We start from the raw sequence: 15,057 nt of genomic DNA on the forward strand, positions 1-15,057 counted from the left end.
CCGTAGCGGTCGCGCTTTCCAGACTGTAGCGCCTAGAAACGCTCGGCCACGCCGGCCGGCAAAAGATGATATTCCCGAAAATAACCAAGAGAACAAGTATAAACCCCAGAATAATAATTCCCATGAAGGAAAGATTTAGATGTTCGATAGAGAAACGATATGAAAGAGATTTGATGAACCCTCTGACAAGCAGCTAAGATTGTAGATTACTTATGTATTGTAGATATAGATGCAGAGTGGGGTGCAATAGTTGAACAACTCGTCATAAGCCACACATTTCTGTAATCGGTAGTAAGCGACGCTTACGGGGGAGTAAAGAGAGCCGCCGCTGTATAGTAGATGACTGGAAATCAGTGCTTTGAAGTGGTAAATCATGATATACCTTGTCGTAATACATGGAAACGTTTGGGTATGGCGATTGCCTGGACAACGTTACCTGCAATCTCGTATAGTGCCAACAGAGAAGAGCGCAGGAAGGGGTGCTGAGCTGTCGGGGTGTTTTTCGTGGTTAGTGTGTGGTTCACTTATCGCGCTTAAGAAAACGCTAAATGCGGAAGAACGTGAGTATATTTTACAACATTGTGTCTGTATACTATAGACTAGGCCTGTTCACCGATCTGTTTGTGCGAGCTGACTCGCACTCACGCTTCAGCACTGAGCAGCCGGCGTGTAATAGGCTGGGATGAGAAGGAGGGAAGCAGCGAAGGGAATCGGAAAACGGCAGCTCGGGGCGAGAAACTGTTGTCAACGAGTGTATTCTACGGCCGCTGATAGCTCTACTAAAATGTATTGCTTCACGGTAGCTAATTAATGCCTTAGGCAAATTTATTTCCTAAAACTGTTGCACTGATGAGAAATGGTACTGAAATGAAGTTTACATTTCTTTTAATCGATGAAGCAAAGAACGTGGGACTGCTAAGTACGGAATTCGATGAGTGTTACAACCGGTGCAGCCTTGTGACGAGTATAGTTATCAAAGGAAGTTTAAATTAACATCAGAGTGTGTTTCGGGAGTATTTTATTCACACGTTAAACTCAGACACACTGCATGTCAGTGAATACGACTTCTTTTACTTTTCAGTGTCTTGCACCACTTTCTCTGCACTGCTAAGACGAAGCTATCTTTTTCCAATTGAGATCCGTCAGTGAACTTCTGTGAGCAGATTTCGTTGTTGTCGTCGCGGAAAAAAGTTGCTCCCACAAAAACGTAGGTCCAAACATCAACATAACCATAGCTGCAAACCCATAGAGATGTGGAAAATTACTTTGAAGAAAACTTTTGAACGAGTCAACGAGACTTACTCCTTATTGGTGTGGCCGAGCGGTTCTAGACGCTTCAGTCTGGAACCGCGCGACCGCTACGGCTGCAGGTTCGAATCCTGCCTCGGGCATTGATATGTGTGATGTCCTTAGGTTAGTTAGGTTTAAGTAGTTCTAGGTTCTAGGGGACTGATGACCTCAGAAGTTAAGTCCCATGTGTGGTGGCCTTAGGTTAGTTAGGTTTAAGTAGTTCTAAGTTCTAGGGGACTGATGACCATAGATGTTAAGTCCCACAGTGCTCAGAGCCATTTTGTTGATTCTTTTTGCATTTGGTGCGGTCTACGCCGGCCGCTGTGACCGAGCGCTTCTAGGCGCTTCAGTCCGGAACCACGCTGCTGCTACGGTCGCAGGTTCGAATCCTGCCTCGGGCATGGATGTGTGTGATGTCCTTAGGTTAAGTTACTTATAAGTAATTCCAAGTCTAGGGGGACTGATGACCTCAGGTGTTAAGTCCCATAGTGCTCAGAGCCATTTGAACCATTTTTTTGTGGTCTACGGTGTGATTGATAGGACTTACGGAGGCACCATTATTTCATGGGCGGTTCCTCGGAAAAAGCCAAAAAAAGAGTTTTTTTACTATATTTCCGCCGTCATTAGCGGACCAAAACCCAGACGAGGTTTCCAATACGGTTATGCACAGCAAATGGCTAAAATTTTTATGATATATTCTTAAGATCCTGACCTCGAATAACCTCGAAAATTTTCTTGATAACTTCATCCGTTTCCAAGATACAGAGGCTGAATGTCACCATACTTCTACACGTAAAATCCAGTATGTGGCCAAACCTAAGTAATAAATAACTGCAGAAAGTTGGTCAAATTTTAGCAGTATATTCTCTAGGCATTTACCTAGAGGAGCTATTTCCCGTTTTCAAAAATCTTTATCCGTTATCGACAAGCATCTCAAATCCTTTTTTTTTTGTTTTGTTTGTTTTTTTGTGGGGAGTACGGAAGGCCAGCTACGACACAGGAAATGACTGTTTACATTGTATTCTTAAGATCCCGATCTCGAACAATCTTGAAAATATTCTCGATATAATGTGTCGTAGCACGGGAAACATGCAAGCAAAGTGTCTCCGTCATCATCTGGGATTGTTGCATTATTACAATTTCACGTAAGTAAACTACTTAAATTTTACTGACTAATGGTTTTGCTTTCATAAGAGTAACATGCCGTGCTGCAACAGGAAAAAGAAGGGAACTAGCGGAAAAATGCTCCTATCGGAGCACAAAAAATGCGAATATGTTCCCGTTTATTTAAAAGACTGTCTGGAAAGTAAGGTACCAGCTGCCCCATTTTACCTTCCTCGGCACCAAAAAGTTTTGGCATGCGAACATATTCCCGCTCTTTAAGCTGAGACAGAAAAAGACGGTGGTAGTGGTGAAGAGACGGAAACGTACTAAATACTGGTAGATAGACAGAGGTTATGTTGCAGAAGTAGCGAAGGAGACAATGGCAGTGTGAGGGAAAAAGAGTGACACAGTGGCAGTGGAATATTTCTGACAGTGACAGGACAGTGCTAGAAAAAGACTGAAGGAGACAGTGCCAGGAGTGGGAGGGGGGCGGGGAGGAGAACAAATGGTTCAAATGGCTCTGCGCACTATGGGACTTAACATCGGTGGTCATCAGTCCCCTAGAACTTAGAACTACCGGGAGGCCGACGGTTCAATCCCGTCTCCAGCCATCCTGATTTAGGTTTTCCGTGATTTCCCTAAATCGCTTCAGGCAAATGCCGAGATGGTTCCTTTGAAAGGGCACGGCCGATTTCCTTCCCCATCCCTCCTTCACCCGAGCTTGCGCTCCGTCTCTAATGGCCTCGTTGTCGACGGGACGTTAAACACTGATCTCCTCCTCCTCCCAAACCAACCAACCAACCTTAGAACTACTTAAACCAAACTAACCTAAGGACATCACACACATCCATGCCCGAGGTAGGATTCGAACCTGCGACCGTAGCAGTCGCGCGGTTCCGGACTGAGCGCCTAGAACCGCTAGACCACCGCGCCCGGCTGGAGGAGAACAGAACAAAGAGAAAAAGAAAGTGGAAGTGAGTGAGAGCTGGTGATAATGAGAGACAGAGTATGTGAGAATAACAGCGGACCGAGCGAGGTAGCGCCGTGGTTAGCACACTGCACTCGCATTCCGGAGGACGACCGTTCAAATCCGCTTCCGGCCATCGTGATTTAGGTTTTCCTTAATTTCCGTACATCACTTCAGGCAAATGCCGAGGTGGTTGCTGTGAAAGGGCACGGCTGACTTCCTTCTCCATCCTTCCGTAATCCGATGGGACCGATGACCTCGCTGTTTGGCCCTCTCTCCCAGATCAACAAACCAACCAATCAACCAACTAATGTCAGTGAGGAACAGAGAGATAGCGACAGTGAGAAGAGACTGCAGTAGTAGGAAGGAAAGAATGAGGTATTAGCAGTATGAGACAGCAAGAGGGAGACAGTGACAGTGAGTGTAGTAGCAGGACAGAAGGAAGGGGACTGTGGTTGAGAGACAATAGGCAATGACAAAGAGACATGTAGAGATTGTGACAATGAGTTGGGCTGAATGTGTGAGAAAGGGCAACTGGGAGTGAATGGGTACGAGGGAATTGTAATGATGGCGTAGTGGGTTCAAATGGTTCAAATGGCTCTGAGCACTATGGGACTTAACACCTGAGGTCATCAGTCCCCCTAGACTTGGAATTACTTATAAGTAACTTAACCTAAGGACATCACACACATCCTTGCCCGAGGCAGGATTCGAACCTGCGACCGTAGCAGCAGCGTGGTTCCGGACTGAAGCGCCTAGAAGCGCTCGGTCACAGCGGCCGGCGTAGACCACACCAAATGCAAAAAGTATCAACAAAATGGCTCTGAGCACTGTGGGACTTAACATCTATGGTCATCAGTCCCCTAGAACTTAGAACTACTTAAACCTAACTAACCTAAGGACACCACACAACACCCAGTCGTCACGAGACAGAGAAAATTCCTGACCCCGGCGGGAATCGAACCCGGGCGCGGGAAGCGAGAACGCTACCGCACGACCACGAGCTGCGGACAAAAAGGATCACCAGATATGCTCCATTTAGTTATCAGGAGATAGTGTGTAATATTCATACTTTGACCGTAAATGTCCGCCCCGGTAGTTGAGTGGTTGGCGGCACGGTAGCTCAGCGTGTTCGGTCAGAGGGCTGCGTGCACTCTGTAATAAAAATGCTGAGTCAAGGAATCAACGATCAACTTGAACGGATGTTTTGTGACGTCCGCCCAGAACAAACTCAGCGAACTACATCGAACAAAAAAGGAAAAAAAATTGGTCAGAGTGAAAGAATGTCAATCCTAAGGGACCATGTTCAATTCCCGGCTGGGTCGGAGATTTTTCTCCGGTCAGGGACTGGGTGTTGTGTTGTCCTATTCATCTTCGCCGAAGTGGCGTCAAATCGAAAGACTTTCACCCAGTGAACGGTCTACCCGACGGGAGGCCATAGTCACACGACATTTACATTTTTTTTTACCCTATAATGTAGAATCGTTACGACTCGCCAGGTTAGCCGAGAGCGCTAATGCGCTGCTTCATGGGCTCGGGTAGGCGCGCCGGTCCCGGATCGAATCCGTCCGCCAGATTAACGACGAGGCCGGTGTGCCGGCCAGCCTGGATGTGGTTTTTAGGCGGTTTTCCGCATCGCTCTAGGTGAATACCGAGCTGGTCCCCACGTCGCGCCTCAGTTACACGACTCACAGACATTTGCAACACATCCGCACTTTTCCATGATTTACACTGGATGCAGACACATGGGGTACTCTGATTCCGTCCCGGGGGCGGTACGGGGTGGCAGCAGGAAGGGCATCCGGCCACCCCTTCACATTTTTTTTTTGGGTCATCAGTCTACTGACTGGTTTGATGCGGCCCGCCACGAATTCCTTTCCTGTGCTAACCTCTTCATCTCAGAGTAGCACCTGCTACCTACGTCCTCAGTTATTTTCTTGACGTATTCCAATCTCTGTCTTCCTCTACAGTTTTTGCCCTCTACAGCTCCCTCTAGTACCATGGAAGTCATTCCCTCATGTCTTAGCAGATGTCCTATCATCCTGTCCCTTCTCCTTATCAGTGTTTTCCACATATTCCTTTCCTCTCCGATTCTGCGTAGAACCTCCTCATTCCTTACCTTATCAGTCCACCTAATTTTCAACATTCGTCTATAGCACCACATCTCAAATGCTTCGATTCTCTTCTGTCCCGGTTTTCCCACAGTCCATGTTTCACTACCATACAATGCTGTACTCCAGACGTACGTCCTCAGAAATTTATCCTCAAATTAAGCCCGGTATTTGATATTAGTAGACTTCTCTTGGCCAGAAATGCCTTTTTTGCCATAGCGAGTCTTCTTTTGATGTCCTCCTTGCTCCGTCCGTCATTGGTTATTTTACTGCCTAGGTAGCAGAATTTCTTAACTTCATTGACTTCGTGACCATCAATCCTGCTGTTAAGTTTCTCGCAGTTCTCATTTCTACTACTTCTCATTACCTTCGTCTTTCTCCGATTTACTCTCAAACCATACTGTGTACTCATTAGACTGTTCATTCCGTTCAGCAGATCATTTAATTCTTCTTCACTTTCACTCAGGATAGCAATGTCATCAGCGAATCGTATCACTGATATCCTTTCACCTTGTATTTTAATTCCACTCCTGAACCTTTCTTTTATTTCCATCATTGCTTCCTCGATGTACAGATTGAAGAGTAGGGGCGAAAGGCTACAGCCTTGTCTTACACCCTTCTTAATACGAGCACTTCGTTCTTGATCGTCCACTCTTATTATTCCCCCTTGGTTGTTGTACATATTGTATATGACCCGTCTCTCCCTATAGCTTACCCCTACTTTTTTCAGAATCTCGAACAGCTTGCACCATTTTATATTGTCGAACGCTTTTTCCGGGTCGACAGATCCTATGAAAGTGTCTTGATTTTTCTTTAGCCTTGCTTCCATTATTAGCCGTAACGTCAGAATTGCCTCTCTTGTCCCTTTACTTTTCCTACAGCCAAACTGAAGAAGAGAAATTTGTTAACATCCAGTATTGATTTAAATGTCAGGAAGTCATTTCTGAAAGTATTCGTATGGAGTGTAGCCATGTATGGAAGTGAAACATGGACGATAAATAGTTTGGACAAGAAGAGAATAGAAGCTTTCGAAATGTGGTGCTACAGAAGAATGCTGAAGATTAGATGGATAGATCACATAACTAATGAGGAAGTATTGAATAGGACTGGGGAGAAGAGAAGTTTGTGGCACAACTTGACCAGAAGAAGGGATCGGTTGGTAGGACATGTTCTGAGCCATCAAGGGATCACCAATTTAGTATTGGAGGGCAGCGTGGAGGGTAAAAATCGTAGAGGGTGACCAAGAGATGAATACACTAAGCAGATTCAGAAGGATGTAGGTTGCAGTAGATACTGGGAGATGAAAAAGCTTGCACAGGATAGAGTAGCATGGAGAGCTGCATCAAACCAGTCTCAGGACTGAAGACCACAACAACAACAACAGCCAAACTGATCGTCACCTAGCGCATTCTCAATTTTCTTTTCCTGTCTTCTGTATATTATTTTTGTAAGCAGCTTCGATGCATGAGCTGTTAAGCTGATTGTGCGATAATTCTCGCTCTTGTCAACTCTTGCCGTCTTCGGAATTGTGTGGATGATGCTTTTCCGAAAGTCAGATGGTATATCGCCTGACTCATATATTCTACACACCAACGTGAATAGCCGTTTTAGAAATTCTGATGGAATGTTATCTATCCCTTCTGCCTTATTTGACCGTAAGTCCTCCAAAGCTCTTTTAAATTCCGATTCTAATACTGGATCCCCTATGTCTTCTAAATCGACTCGTGTTTCTTCTTCTAACACATCAGACAAATCTTCACCCTCGTAGAGGCTTTCAATGTATTCTTTCCACCTAACTGCTCTCTCCTCTGCATTTAACAGTGGAATTCCCGTTGCACGCTTAATGTTACCACCGTTGCTTTTAATGTCACCAAAGGTTGTTTTGACTTTCCTGTACGCTGAGTCTGTCCTTCCGACAATCATATCTTTGTCGATGTCTTCACATTTTTCCTGCAGCCATTTCGTCTTAGCTTCCCTGCGCGTCCTATTTATTTCATTCCTCAGCGACTTGTATTTCTGTTTTCCTGATTTTCCCGGAACATGTTTGTACTTCCTCCTTTCATCAATCAACTGAAGTATTTCTTCTGTTACCCATGGTTTCTTCGCAGCTACCTTCTTTGTACCTATGTTTTCCTTTCCAACTTTTGTGATGGCCCTTTTTAGAGATGTCCATTCCTCTTCAACTGTACTGCCTACTGCGCTATTCCTTATTGCTGTATCTATAGCGTTAGAGAACTTCAAACGTATCTCGTCATTCCTTAGTACTTCCGTAACCCCGAGCAAAATGTGGGACAAAGGCGCAAGCGATAGCCATAGCGAAATGTAGAATCGTTACAGCAAGGCGAGTCTTCTCTTGGGTATGTAAATGGTCCCTAGTCCGAGGGCTATCACAGCACTTAGCTCTACCTTCGTATCACCAGCGGAACCTGAGGTATGAGCACAGCGAGATCCTGTCTTTGTGGGCGACGTTTTGGAACATATTAGGTACACAAGCCGTCGCATGCATACGGATAATGTGGATCGGAACGCGCCAAGTACTGATGAAGGAGGAGGAGCAGAGGAGTAGGCAGTGGCTGCGTTCCGCCGCTGCCGGCCTGCTCGCGTTGGCGTGTCGCGCGGCCAGGAGCGGCGGCAGCAACAGGAGAGCGCGCCCACTTTCACCGCCGCGGAGTGGCGAGGCGACGGTGGCTGCCGATCCGCTCGCTGGAGGCGCGCCGGTCGCCAGGTGGGAGCGGCTGCCGTCCGGCCAGGCCCGGCCAGTGTCGCGCCAGACGCCGACGCGAGAGGACGTGTGTGTACTGTGGTCCGCGGAACACGAGCCATGGTCAACGAGAACCGCGCCGCCTCGCAGGGGACGCGCGCCAACCGCGGCTCCGCCGACGCCATCGAGATGGGCAACAGCTTCCAGGTGAGCGCGCCTCCTAAGCGTCGCGGATGTAAAGCGCGAAGAATGGTTACCGGTAACTCTCTGTAAAGCCCAAATTTCTGCAACGTTACCGTTGTGGTAATACTGTGAAGTGCGTGGCAGAGGGTACTTTCCATTGTACCACATCTACACCCACAGTTCGCAAGCCAGCTGACGGTGTGTGGCGGAGGGTACTGGCAGTGGCGGACTAGGCTCGGGGCGGCAAAACTAAGTGCAGCCTCCGATTTGCGTGCAATTTGATGTCAATGTAATGACGTTTTTGTGAAAAATTATTAATATGTAGATAACTGCTGACAAAAAATTCAAGTATTTATGATGTGTGTACTCTACGCTCTAGTACAGTGGTTCCCAACAGGTGGGGGTCCGCGAGCTATGCCAGAGGGGTCCGCAAGATGCTATTACAATAAGAAATATATTAAATATATTTCATATGATAACAGCTTTTTTGTTTTTACCCCTCAATATTTTTTCACTAATGAATATGTCAATGTTTTTTCTAAGTACCAAAAATAGAAAACGTATGAAAAGACTCTTAATTTGGCTTTTTTAGGTACTTAATACTGTGATATGACAAGGTACCAATCATGCTCGATGAGAGGGCCTTCGAGAAAATTTTGTTGGGAACCCCTGCTCTAGTAACTCAAATATACATACTTGAAGATACAGGTGCGAAAATTACAAAACGAATCAGTATTTATCGCAACAACCATCAGTTGGAAAAGAAATAATAAATATCAGAGTAAGAAAATGACCTTGTACAGTTATAAGACCAGCTACTTTCGTAACCTTGGTACCAGACGTAATTATTACTGATATTATAGTACATGTTTTCGTGCCTTTATTTTACTGAAATTCACAATAACGTCGTTAACATCTATATTTCTTCAAACTTATCTCTCGACTAATAAAATTGACAGAATGGCTAGTCGTTATTAATTCATAGTAGAGCGAAGACAACTTTTTATTTGTTTTAGTTTAGGAAACCTGCAGCATGATGCGACTGAGACACAAGTGGTCAAGAAGTATTGGACTGTAGGTATTATACATGGGAATGATTCACTAAATTCTTATTTAGCCCTCCGTTGCCCGCGCGGATGACACTCGTCATCCACATAACTTTCCCACTCAATTTTGTCTGACAGTGCTGGACTGAATTCGCGCCATTTTCAGTACCTTTCTGTTAAGTCTCCGGCTGTTAGCTCCAATCATTGTTGCCTTTCAGTTACGAAAGATACATTGTTTATGAAATTATTATACTCTGGAGGACACTTGTTATCCGCGCGAGCTCTGCTGCCACAATCTGAAACAAAGTAAGTCTGTATTACATTATTGCTTTCCAAGATTCAATCGTTCTTTCATGTGCGTAAATTTAGAGGTATTGAAACTGATTGCAGTTACCTTCCGTGTCACCTAGTATTCTCTTTATTTTTTTTAAATTGTGGAAGAAATGTCAAAGGCAAAAAACGTGGGACAGAGTTTAGTAGAGATCCTAATGTATGGTTGCAATGGTTCAATGAGCTGAGTGATGAAGATGCTCACGGTGATAGCGCTGACTCAGAGACTGAGGATTGTGTTCATGAAAGCGGCCATGATTCAGGAACAGAACAAAAAGTGTCAGAAAATGATGAATATGAATCACAGAAAGAAGTAACTCAAGAGGGCGCATTTTGTTAGGGAAAGATGGAATAACTAAACGAAGGAAAAATAAATATCCTACCAGTGTTAGAAGCAGATCTTGTAATTTTATTACGCATTTGCCTGGACCAAAAAATCAAGCTCGTATAAAAAACACAGAAATAGAAATCCTGAATTTGTTCTTGGATGAAAACATAATAAGCATTATCGCAACATGCACTAATATATACATGAATGAAGTTCGTGGTAACTTCTCTAGGGAATAGGACACTAAAGAAACAGATGCGACAGAGATCAGAGCTTTCATTGGTTTGTTATATCTATGTGGATCTTTGAGATGTTGGAGGAAGAGTGTATCCAAATTGTGGGATAACTCAAAGGGAAATGGACTTGAATCATGTTATTTATGCATATAGAGACTGGTATCAGTACCATGTACAGCGTCTTCAGGCACTATCAGGTACCTAACTTATTGTTCTGTTAAGTGCTTGCCGGCCGAAGTGGCCGTGCGGTTAAAGGCGCTGCAGTCTGGAACCGCAAGACCGCTACGGTCGCAGGTTCGAATCCTGCCTCGGGCATGGATGTTTGTGATGTCCTTAGGTTAGTTAGGTTTAACTAGTTCTAAGTTCTAGGGGACTAATGACCTCAGCAGTTGAGTCCCATAGTGCTCAGAGCCATTTGAACCATTTGTTAAGTGCTTTTCCATGTCACCCCCATTTCCTTTGATTGACAGGAAATGGGAGTGACACGGAAAAGTACTTAACAGAACAACAGATTAAGTTCCTGTCAATCAAAGGAGAACAATAAGTACCTGTCAATCAAAGGAGAACAATAGATTTGCCCCTGAGTGCATACCTGCCCCTGATGTAGGCAACCTGCACTAACAAAATGTGCCAGAACATAGCTTGTCCCCCTACTCACATTTACACTGAGGTGAAGATTGACACGTTATTGAATGAATCATTCGCAGAAGTGTCCCCATGCAGGTAAACCAGCTGCTGATAGTGCCTGAAAACGCTGTACATGGTACTGATACCAGTCTCTATAAAGTGGTAAACATTACTTGCCATAGGTAATTCTCTTATGCTGACATGAGAATTGTCATCAACTGTGCAGAGAAGTTGCTCCTCCAGTTGGGGAGTCCTCGTCTTTCTAGGCCTTCCCAGGGGCGAGCAGTAGACTAAGATGTCCCATGCCTCCAAAGCGGAGTATCATTTGCTTCAAATGCCCTCCTGCCGGGGCACTGGAGTTCGGGAAATCTCTCCCAATACAAACGCTGAACGTCCCAGCCATTACCATTGGCCAGTCCGTTCCGTACAGCAAATGAGCATCTGCCAACTGAGCACTCAGCATTTATATATATATATATATATATATATATATATATATATATATATAAGGCTCACCTGCCATTTGACCATCTTCTTCTGTGCAGATGCACAAACACTGCCCGAACTCTTACGGGAATCGGCAGTAAAGCCGCGTGTAATGAGTATAAGGTCAGGGGCACTACGAATATAGTGCAGGACAATAAGATGCGAATGTGGGTCCCACAGGGGCGTGCCAGAGACAAGTCCCTGCAGTCGCACTATCCTCTGTGTCCTCGGTGGCTCAGACGGATAGAGTGTCTGCCACATAAGCAGGAGATCCCGGGTTCAAGTCCCGGTCGGCACACACATTTTCACGTAGTCAGATATGTTAGAACTCAGCCTCAATTGCGCCGGCACGGTAGCTCAGCGTGATCGGTCAGAGAGCTGGTTGGCCTCTGTAAAAAAAAAAATAAATAAATAAATAAAAAAAACTGAGTGAAAGGATCAACAACCAACTTGAACGGATGTCATGTGACGTCCGCAACGACCAAACATAACGAACAAAATGCCAAACAAAAAAAGGATGGATAGAGCGTCTGCCATGTAAGCAGGACACTCCGGGTTCAAAAAAAAAAAAAAAAATGGCTCTGAGCACTATGGGACTTAACTTCTGAGGTCATCAGTCCCCTAGAACTTAGAACTACTTAAACCTAACTAACCTAAGGACATCACACACATCCATGCCCGAGGCAGGATTCGAACCTGCGACCGTAGCGGTCGCGCGGTTTCAGACTGAAGGGCCTAGAACCGCTCGGCCACCAACGGCAGGCCATCCCGGGTTCGAGTCCCGGTCGGGGCACACATTTTCAACTGTCCCCGTTGACTTATATCATCGACTATATGCAGCTAGGGGTGTTCATTTCATTGGAACTCAGCATTTGACCACTTTGCTCTTTACAGGAAACCAAGGCGTGAGGTACATTGAACAGCTGATGCTACCTGCGGGATGCCAGAAGAACTATGAAATAAGTGAGTCCCACGTCGACATCACTTTCGTTCACGTATGGCAATAAACACTGACGGTGAACCTAAGAATTGAAACTTACTCTACATTCTCACCAAACATTTACATTTCATGTTTAAAAAAAAGTGTCACGTAATGCTCATACGAACTGTTTCGGGTGTTTCCCATGATTAATGTCATTGTGAATAGACGTAGAAAATGAGCTCTAACATGAAAATGAAGCGTTTCCAGGTCTATGTCCACGTAACACATTTTATTCTTCTATGCGTGAGAAAAGTTTCCTGAACTACATCCGTCTGCTATGTACCGATTTTTCTTGGCGCGACAGGGAACGTCGGCTCTCGTTGTTTTGTAAGGAACTCGTCTAGATTCTTCTTGTAGCGTTCGCTGAGGAAACCTGTGGCGCTCTCGTGGTGTCTAAACATATATCTGACCAATCGAGCTGCTACTGTTTCGCGTATTCTTTATCTATTCCATTAGTCTACCTTTTTAAGTGCGAGACCGACCAAAAATACTGAAGAATTAGTCGAATGAAGTTTTCACAAAAGGCGTGTATCGGGAGTGCATGTACACTTAGGATTACCGCAATAAATGTCCTTTCTAGCATTAGCCGTAGATACAGACAGTTAGTCTTAATTGTTTGATGTTTATGACTGATTCTAGTGACTGATCACCGCTTGTGTAGTTAAACTCCTATCAAGACAATTTACATCCAGTGCGTTACGTTTATTGCGATGGGAGTCAGACGCCTGTCCTTGGACCAAGAACTTATAATCTGCAAGTGCTCCTGTGTTTCATGTCGATTTTCGAAGAACGTTATTTCGCTACACACTCAGCAGCGTCACCTACGAACAGCAGTAGAAAACTGCAATTGTATCCTGGTTTATCTGTATAATATTGTAATATGTAGTGGCGCAAGAAACTTTTCGGCAGTTTCTCTCAGCAGTAAATGACGTATTGGAGCCTCTCCGAATAGCTCTCTAAATAAACATCCTGTTGTGTGAAATATAAGAAAATCCTGCTGCGCCAGTTTAACATTATATTGTTTCTAACGTGACGAAAGTTGATACAACATTAGGCCCCAGATTCTGATGACTTGAAAACCAGCTTATTTGCCGACTACAAGAGAGAAAAGTTTATACCGAGTCAAACTTCTGTCCATCTGGAGCTTTTTACAGGCATAACATACATTAACAGTCAACAAGAATTGTGTGACTGGTCAGGGTCGAACGGTGAGCCTTTAGTTTATTGGTGTGGCGCTTCTGTCCCTTACCTACTGGGCATGGACAACTTCAAAATTGCATTAGCCGTTGTGTAAACGTAAGCGAGCATCCCCTTGAGCCGGAAACTTGGTTTTCTTCATGTTTAATGTGTTTCAGAAGGATGATTTGTTCACCATTACGGTTCAGATATTCAAATAATAGTAACAAATACAGTATGTTACGTATAACTAATATTTTATGTTTGTGACAAATATGAAATACCTTGAAAGTTGAGTGAAAAATATTAATTTGATCTGTGTCTGAATATAGGCTTTACATTTCAATGCAGATAGTTTCTTACGTTATCAGCTGGATAACAAGGATTGTGAAAAGTGAGCAACTCGTCACTTGGTAACACGTAAAGATTTCATAATATATATTTGTGACTTTTTATTTTCGCTGGAGGGAGGGGAATGGATGTCCTTGCTGAAACGGGTGTTTGGGAAAATGTTTCCTGTATCCTTAGGGGAGATATCACCGATCGAAAGTAGAAACAATGCTCTATTTATGTCTCTGGGAGCATACGCTTGTTGAGATTTTGCTTTGTTCAGAATGGTGAGGGCTCAGCAGCGTTGACGTTCATACCTGTTGACGTTAACTGCTCATTAGTCTTTCTTGTTTCAATATTAATCGCTAGACCCCTTATTTTGAACCTGTTGTTCCGTCGCCTCCTACATCCGGAATGAGAAAGCAATGTTTATCAGGTCTATGTCTGCCGCATAATGATAGGCATTCAGAATTTTAAGAAGTCAGATACAGAGAACCACAAGTTGTGATTATGGGCCTTCTGTTGTTTCTAGTACACGTAAATGATTTTCCACATGGATTCGGAAGATTTTGTACTTTTTGCAGATTGTACAAAAACGGGAATAAAAAATGGTACTGTCCTCTTACCGAAAAGGCAGCTAATCAAATACTGGAAAACATCAACAGATTTTCATCGCACGTAGATAACTGCTGAATTTTGACACAATACATACATTTCATACTTCTCATAGTGCTCCACGATCTATAAAAATAGGTTTCTCAAACAATGAAACCCAATGTCGAAAGTTTTAAGTTTTTGCCGCTGCAGATAGACCAAGACATTAATTGCAAAACCGACTCCTTAGAGTTAAGCGCCTTGGTTCAGCCCTGTTTACAATACGTATGATTACTGCTATAGGCGATTTAAAAATGAAGAAACTAGATTAATTTGCCTATTTCCATTCACTAATGGGTTATGAAATTATTTTCTGAAGAAATTCAAGTTGCAAAGACAGTGATCTCAGAATACAGAAGCCTGTTCTGAGAATTATTTTCTGGAAAAAATTCAAGTTACAGTATTCTCAGAATACAGAAGCGTGTTCTTAGAATTACGTCTGGTGTTAATCCAATAACATACTGCCGTTCTCTCTACAGAAAAAACTTGGTGTTTTGACAACTGCG

The 15,057-nt window shown here is 44.1% G+C and overlaps 1 protein-coding gene across 1 annotated transcript in view; it reads left to right on the forward strand.

The window, feature by feature from the left end:
- Positions 1 to 8,278: 8,278 nt before the first annotated feature.
- LOC124615973 (venom dipeptidyl peptidase 4-like) overlaps positions 8,279 to 15,057 on the forward strand; it is a 572,498-nt gene continuing 565,719 nt past the window's right edge. Inside the window, exon 1 of the mRNA XM_047144175.1 lies at positions 8,279 to 8,380. Coding sequence (XP_047000131.1) covers positions 8,294 to 8,380 — 87 coding nt within the window. The 5' untranslated portion in view covers positions 8,279 to 8,293. The remainder of the gene's footprint in view (positions 8,381 to 15,057) is intronic.

Source organism: Schistocerca americana, chromosome 5 (genome assembly GCF_021461395.2).
Source record: "Schistocerca americana isolate TAMUIC-IGC-003095 chromosome 5, iqSchAmer2.1, whole genome shotgun sequence".
Taxonomy (NCBI): Eukaryota; Metazoa; Arthropoda; class Insecta; order Orthoptera; family Acrididae; genus Schistocerca; species Schistocerca americana.